A 7,940-nucleotide genomic window follows, 5' to 3' on the forward strand; every position below is an offset into this window, starting at 1 on the left:
AACAGAGAGGAGAGAGAGAGAGAGAGAGAGAGAGAGAGAGAGAGAGAGAGAGAGAGAGAGAGAGAAAGAAGAGGAGAGAAGAGAAAAGAAGGCAGGAAGGAACCAAAAGGGCCAAAACATTTTTTTTTAGTTGAGTGCTGAGTTCTCCCATTTACTACTAGGACCAAACAGGGTATAAGCATTGTGTGTGTGTGTTTCTCGTCTAACTGGCTTAAGAAAGAGTGAGAGAGAATCCTAGTGCCTAGTTTTATAGACTTATAGACTGAAGAAGCCACCCTGTCACTCTTAAATATAATATGCTACAATAACATCTATAATACCCTATATCTGGCAATGTGTTGTGTTTTTATGTTTTCAAATAGTAGGCACTCCAGTGGTGAAAGGATGGTGGTGCCCAAGTGTTTGGGGATGAGGGCAGGCAGCCAGAGGAGACCCTAAAGGAAGAGGCCTGCCAGCGAGGGAAAGGAGGATGAGAAGGGGGTGCTGGAGCCTGTAGTGACCTCCTCTCTGTGTGTTGCTTTCTTACAGGGAGGAACTGGCCATGAGGCTGGACTTGACTGAGGCCCGAGTCCAGGTGAGCTGCACCAGAGAGAGGGAGGAAGTGGGGGAGGTGGGCTGGGGGCAAGAGTGGGAGAGAGATGGGTTGATGGATTAGGGGGCAGTGGAGACCCCCTTTATTAAATGAAGAGCAGAATCAGAGAAATAGACCCAAACATTCACACACACACAAAGATATTAAAATATGAAGACCCGGGAGAGTGGAGGGGAAGATTTCTGGGCTTGGGAGCCTTGGAGAAGGTGTCTGGGATCAGAATCCTGAAGTTCAGGAAACCCCTGGTCCACAGCCCCAGTAGGAACCAATCTTTGGACTGACTTCTCCTGATTGAAATAATGGGATGGAGCATGGATTTGGTTGTTAGACAAATCCGCTCAGCTCCAAGCAGGTATTTGGCTGCGATTAAGTCTCCAATCGGGCTTCATAAAAGCCCACTTAGTGCTAGAACAAACAGGGCCATTTGAAGGCAAAATGCTGTTTGATTTCCCCTCTGCCCGCACAAGGAGCTGGCTAATGCTATTTGATTTCCCATTTTTTATAGCAATGAGCCTACATTGATCTAATAGGGAGTGAGTGCAATGCTATTAAAGGTGTTTGCAGCCCCATACCAGAGTGCATTTCCGAACCCAGGCCTCATAACCAAAGAGACGATCAACACTGGGCAGCCCCGATGGCCAACAGAAAACAGATGTCCCTGAGTTAGGAGCTGAGTGAATCACTTTACAGTCAAAATCAAGCGCTGATAAAGCACAATAAATTCCATATGGCTCATTTAATACACAACAGCTTCTTGCATTAGAGGGCTAATGATGAGGTTTGTCCCCTCCTTTCTGTTGACACATTTCTCCATTGTCAAACAGAGATGTGACAGCAACTCCGTATTTTCAGCTCAGGGGAACGAGTCGTGGGAAAGTTAAATAACTTTTTAAAAGAAAGAGAGCGCCCCCTCCCCTTCTCCTCTCTCCCTATTCACTGGAGAAGATGTAATTAAGTGAATATGAATTATTAGAGTCCTTTTGTTTACCTTTGGGGGGCCTCAGAGGTATTAATTCAATAATGAGGAATTGCAGGAGGACATCTTGATAATTGCAGTTGAGCTGGGCGAGACGATCCGTCTGTAAAAGGTTTCCACGTTCTTTGAGGGCACTCTGCCCCCACTGCCCCCCCTTACTCCTTTCACTGACCTCCAGGAGTGGCGGATATTCTCGTCTAGACAGATTTGGGTACACAAAAGCTGCCCACCCAGCCTGGTCCCATCTAGTCTTACTTTTTCAAGCCTCTAGATTTCCACACTAGAGTGTTTCTGTAATTCACAGATAGATTATTTGAGGGCTGTGGAATGTTATGGATGGGCCTCTTTTCACTAGAATTTTAAGTAATCAACTGATTTGGATTCTCGATTTTTCTTGCCCTGGGTGGCTGTCTAGAAGTCAAGCCAAGCTTATATATACTAGTGCTAGTAACAACCCCCAGTGTGTATATTTGAAAGACATGGATGTCTTTAAAACATTTTTAAAACATATTCCTCTGGGATCATTTACATTATATTTTAATATAACTCTGTATAGCCCTGGAGTTCATTCTTAATTTTTAGACTTGTGTGCAGGCATAAACCCAGCCCTAAAAATATTAATGCCTTCAGGGGAGAAGTAGCATATCTTAGCTGTGGGTGTGATGAGCAGGTCACATAAAAATAATTTCATGCTCTTGGGAGTTATTTTTAGACTATGGTAGCTGCCACATTTCAGGTAAAGGTCTCTACTAAAGCTGCTTTCTATTAACAATTAGGAAGATACTTTGTGCTGGAAACCTCCCCCAAGCCTAGAACTATCTTAGTTAAATAACCTATTTAAACCACATCCCCAGAAGAAATAACAGACCTATTGGCTCTGAAGCTGTGGAAAGTTGACAGGTATCCTGCACTTTGACTTCTATGTATCCAGGTATTGCTGTATACCTGGCGTGCAGAGTCAGCACCTTCCTGCGCAGAACTGGGCTCTGCATAGATAGAGCCTCTGCAGATAGCAGACTGTGTGCCCCATATTTTAGTTCATGGAGAACAGACCCTTAAAATGTATGCTTGTTTGGGAATTACCATGGGCATTTCTTCCCTCCCTTCCCAGCTCTCCCCAAACCCCAGAGCCCAGCCCAGTATTCTAGGTGTTCAATAAATATTTTTGGAAAGAAGAAATGAACCGCCTCCCAATTCCCTTTTTAACACAGAGCAGGGATTTTGCCAGCTCTTGGGTAAACCTGAAGTAGGCGAAAATAGTTGATGTGCAGCAAAAAGCTGATATGCCTTCTCTCTGAATAGGAACTTCCACATGCCTCAATTTTACTCCTTCCTCAGAACAGCCTTATGAGTACAGTTTTATTACTCCCATTTTACAGATTAGAAAACTGAGGCTGAAAGAGGTTTAAGTGACCTGCCTAAAGACGCACAGCAAGCAAATGGCAGCACAGACACTTAAACCTTGGTTTCCCCATCTCTAAATACGGGAACCACTCTCCTTAAACTTGGAGAGAACTAGGCTGCTTGCAATACCCACTGGAAAGGGTTTGCTTGGCCCGTGTTTCCTGCTGTCTTTATGTTTGAGCTCCTCGTCGACGCCCCGATTGGCCCCGGAGGTGTCCTTGAACAACCTGAGGCCAAAAAGGAGCAACGTGGGCGCAGTCCGCAGTGGAAAGGTGGAAGGGCCAGCAGTGCCTGGGAGAGGCGGGGGCGCGTCCGGAGCGCCCCATCTGGCCAGGAGCAGTGCTGACCCCGGGCTCTCTCCGCCCTGCAGGTCTGGTTCCAGAACCGTCGGGCGAAGTGGCGCAAACGAGAGAAGGCGGGCGCGCAAACCCATCCTCCGGGGCTGCCCTTCCCGGGGCCGCTGTCGGCCACCCACCCGCTCAGCCCCTACTTGGACGCCAGCCCTTTCCCTCCGCACCACCCCGCACTCGACTCGGCCTGGACAGCAGCTGCTGCCGCTGCTGCCGCAGCCTTCCCGAGCCTACCTCCGCCTCCGGGCTCGGCCAGCCTGCCGCCCAGCGGGGCGCCGCTGGGGCTGAGCACTTTCCTCGGAGCCGCCGTGTTCCGGCACCCGGCCTTCATCAGCCCTGCGTTCGGCAGGTAACACGCGGCCTCGGGGAGTCTGTCTGTCTGTCTGTCTGTCTGTCTGTCTGTCTGTCTGGCACACGCACGCGCACACAGCCTGGAGTCAGGGAGGAGGCCGGGGACAGGCAGAGGCTACACACATCTTTTCTCTTTGGCCTGACCTCAGAGATTTAGCCAAAGAAAATACTTCTTAATTTTGCTTCAAACAATGTAGATCTTGAAGGGAATGACGAGATTGAGCGGCAAAGGGGAGGGCAATAGCAGTAACAACAACCGTGACAATTTTGAGTGTTCAATGAAAGCTGTAAAAGTACCATTTGAAGGTGGCAGCAGCGTAAGCCATAGGTGATATGTGTGTAAACGTGTACAGGTTTAGGCTACAGAGCCGGGGTGACTTGGCAAGTTTTGCAGAAATCCTTCTTCATGCCCCAAAGCCTGGCAATCAGGGTAACACAGCCCTGGTCCCCACAGGAGCCCTGGAGCGAGGGACCCTCTGGGTGCAAAAAATTCTTTCTTCTTCCCCAGACTCTATCTACCTTGTCAATCAAGTGACCCGCTGCCAACCATACCCCCGTATGTGCAACCCCGATTCCAACAAGGCACAAGACAACGAAATAAAAGAAACAGTTCGTCGTATGTTATAACTCCCTTTCTTTAAATGAACATCGAATGATGAAATAAAAAGTCTGTATAATCACACAGACAAAGAAACAAAGGAGGGATGTATTAAGTTGGAAAGTGCAGTGAAAATAAAACTGAATGCAGCTTCAATGATCTCTCTTTGGGAGAACAAAGAAATAATAGATTCATCCAACTGCGCAGCCATTTAAAAATCATGTTAGAGAAAATTTTCAAAAAAGACTAAAATTAGTTTCTTGTAATAAACTAATAAAATAAACAGTGAGTGCTTTGAAGTGTAGTTAGTGACTCAGTTTACCTAGTGGAACCAGGGCATGTTACGCCACCTCCAGGCCACACGTTTTTCTTTCTGGGAAAAAAAAAATTAAGTCCTGTGTCTCTCGGCCCCCCCCCCGCCGCCCCCTTTTCCCTTCTGACAACTCAAGACTTGTAAAAGTCGGCAAACCATGGCTAGAGTACTGGACTGCAAGGTTCGGAAAGTCTGGAAGAGGGGGGCGGTGGGGGAAGCATGAGGGGTGGAGAAGCACGAGGCACTCCTCCAGCCCTGGTAGGCTCATTTCTAATCGCAGAAACCCCAAGTTGGCCCTACAGGACCAGGAGCCCTGGGGAGAAAGAAGCATCTGGGATAGGGGTGGTGGTGTCCCATGGCCAGTGGCAGCTCGGGCCTCAGCTGCATAACCGAAGTCCTGTGCGAAGTGGGTGGAGGCGCCACCAGGAGCAATCCTGGCGCTGCCCAGAGGCGATGGCGCGGAGTGGGACTCCAAGCTTGTGCATCGCGGTGCGCTGCACGCGGAGGTTCCGGGTCCAGCGGTTCTCTGGGGCAAGAGGCTGCAGGGGCACTGGGAACGTGGCCCGGGAAGGTTGTCGCCGCGCGGTACGCAGGGACACTGGCAGGGCAAAGCTTTCTTTGGAGTGGAAATCAACAGGCGGGCGCCCCCCACCCCGACCTCGCGGTCACTGGCTGGGAACTGGCATCTCAGCCTGGCGCGAGAGGGCGGCCATGAAGGCAGGAAGGCGGGCAAACGAGGCCGGCTTTTACAGGGCAAAGGGCCGAGAAGCCGCCCTAGAGAGAGTACAAAGTTTGCAGCACAGGTCTTGATCAGTTTTGATCCCACCTTTTCTCCCTTTCTTTTTTTTCTCCTCCCTCTCTCTTCTCCTTTTTTCTTTCTCCTGGCAAATAGTATTGCAGGCAATCGGAGCTCCTGGTCTGGGAATACGCCCCTTTCCTAGGCAAAACCACAGAATCCGCACAATTGGGTCGTGGGATTTTGGGCCCCGAGGCCTGCCTCGGGCCCAGGCTCTGGTACCTCCGGGAATATCTGGCCCCTTGGTCTTTTTTCTCCATCGGTTCCCTGCTGTAGTAAAGCCCTCTTACAGCGCCCAGCCTCCCGCCAGCGCCCCCACTTACATCCCAGCCCACGGTCCACCCTGGGACTGTGACTCCGCGCACCTGTGGCGGCGCCCCTCTGCTCTCCTCGTGAGAGGCGGTGGGAAACGCTACCCGAAACGGCCGCGCTCAGCTCTCGAGGCCATGACCGCGCTGTTTGCTCTCCTTGCAGGCTCTTTTCCACAATGGCCCCCCTGACCAGCGCGTCGACCGCGGCCGCGCTCCTGAGACAGCCCACGCCGGCCGTGGAGGGCGCGGTGGCGTCTGGCGCGCTGGCTGACCCGGCCACGGCGGCTGCAGACCGACGCGCCTCTAGCATAGCTGCACTGAGGCTCAAGGCCAAGGAGCACGCCGCGCAGCTCACGCAGCTCAACATCCTGCCGGGCACCAGCACGGGCAAGGAGGTGTGCTAAAGGCTGCCGGGCACCCTCGCGCCCCGGGCGCCCCCCGAAAGGTCACCTCACTCAGCACCACTCAAGACCAAATGGAAACAGAGGACCAGCACACTCCCAAGACGGCACTGAGAGAGCGCAGCCGCTTTCGCAGCAGCCTGGATGCGGGCAAGACGGCCCTGGGCGCTACGGGACAGGGCACCTCCTTGGCTGACTGTCCACCCGCCCCGTCCCTGCTCCCGCCCTCGCCCCAGCCCCAGCCCCTGCCCCTGCCACTGCCAACCTCGCTCCAACTCCTACGTCCACTTTCTCCCGTTCTTACGTTATTGAAAACATCGGGGACGTTTTCTCCCCAAGACGCCTGGTATTGAAGTTAAAAAATTTTAAAGCCCAACCTTTCTTCCTCCTGACATCCCACTTAGCTTTTTTTTTTAAATAGCATTTTGGCGTGGGCTCCAGCGTGAAGCCAGGGCCAGGGAAGCGAATGCGAATCTGTAAGATAGCTAACAGTGCACTTAAAGGAAAGGGGCGTCTTGTTCTTGTTCTCTTCTTTATCATACACCAACCAAGGTTTTTATATCAAACCAAAGGGAAATACTCTGCTAGAATATGGACTGTTGAAGTCACCAAACTGTGATTATTGATTCTGTATATACCATTGTTATTAAAAAAAGAACAGAGCTTTGTATATTTGAAATGTTATAACGCAATTGCACTCAGCGTGGTATGGTAAAAGTTTGTCCTCCTGTAGAGTCTTACTGTGTTGTAGATACGGTAGGGTTCCTAGACAAATATTTATGTACTCAAGCCCTTTATTTAACTTATTAACTGTAGAGGCTTCTGAAACCTTCAAGATAAAGGCAATGGTACAGTACTTTTGTGTAATGTGTAATTGTCATCACTTTTCCTTGCTATCTAGTGGAAAAGTGTCACCGCTCAAAATAAAAAAAAATTATATGTTTAACAAAAGGAAGTGTGAATGCTCTGTGCAGGCGCTGAGGGGATAGAAGGGGGCCCCCCAGAGGCCAGGGGTGGGCTCGGGCGCCCCAGCACCTCCTGGGTTTATCTGCACTCGAGTTTTCCTGGCAGAGGCCCCGGTTTGAATCCGATCCTCACAGGGATCCGAGTTTCCTACAAAGGCTAAGGACCCCGCCGAGGTGGTTTCCACACGCTTCTTGGCTCCCCCCGGGTCGTGTCGCAGAGGGAGCTGGGGCTCCTGGGCCACGGAGGTGGGGTGGGCTGGAGGATGGGTGGGTGCGCGGTAGGCGTTGTTGACAGTGAAGACAAATTTGAAGCGAGCGGGAGTCTGGGCTCGAAAGGAGAAGGAAGCTGCTTGTGGGAAGTGCCACGTAGCAAGGAAGTGTGCAGTCCAAGATGACAGGTAATGGCGAGAAACCGAGGCACTGGCTTCCTAGGGGGCGGGCTCCACGGTACATTCACGGGGAGGGGGGGAGTGTGTGTGTGTGTGTGAGAAAGAAGAGAGAGAGAGAGAGATAACGAGGGAACGGTGATGGAAAGGCAGCGAGAAGATCCAAGTGGCAGATCTTAACTCGACAAATGTCATTACATCACTTATCCAGGCATTGGGAAATGTATACATTAAAAAAAATCTAAACAACTCAGATTTCGAGAGGGGACCCCGACAGATTTGCGATCTGTAACCCCCTCGGTGCACCCCTCCCCGCGATGGAACTGGAGCGTCTCCCTCCTCCGGTCCCTGGCAGCGCCCCGCCGGGTGACCGCTCAGTGTAAGCCCGCCCGCGGGGGCCGGGTCTCGCCAACGCTGCCAGGGTGATGGGAAAGGGAAGAGAAGCTTAATTAGTTTCAATTTGCAGTAATTAGCGCGCTGGACCTTTGGGGAGAGGG

The 7,940-nt window shown here is 51.3% G+C and overlaps 1 protein-coding gene across 1 annotated transcript in view; it reads left to right on the forward strand.

Annotated features, from left to right (window-relative positions):
* Positions 1–7,007, forward strand: part of ARX (aristaless related homeobox) — a 12,575-nt gene extending 5,568 nt beyond the window's left edge. Inside the window, exons 4-6 of the mRNA XM_019625244.1 lie at positions 529–574; positions 3,343–3,671; positions 5,855–7,007. Of these exons, the coding sequence (XP_019480789.1) occupies positions 529–574; positions 3,343–3,671; positions 5,855–6,095 (616 nt within the window). The 3' untranslated portion in view covers positions 6,096–7,007. The remainder of the gene's footprint in view (positions 1–528; positions 575–3,342; positions 3,672–5,854) is intronic.
* The last annotated feature ends 933 nt before the right edge of the window (positions 7,008–7,940 follow it).

This window comes from Hipposideros armiger, unplaced genomic scaffold (genome assembly GCF_001890085.2).
Source record: "Hipposideros armiger isolate ML-2016 unplaced genomic scaffold, ASM189008v1 scaffold_620, whole genome shotgun sequence".
Lineage (NCBI taxonomy): Eukaryota > Metazoa > Chordata > Mammalia > Chiroptera > Hipposideridae > Hipposideros > Hipposideros armiger.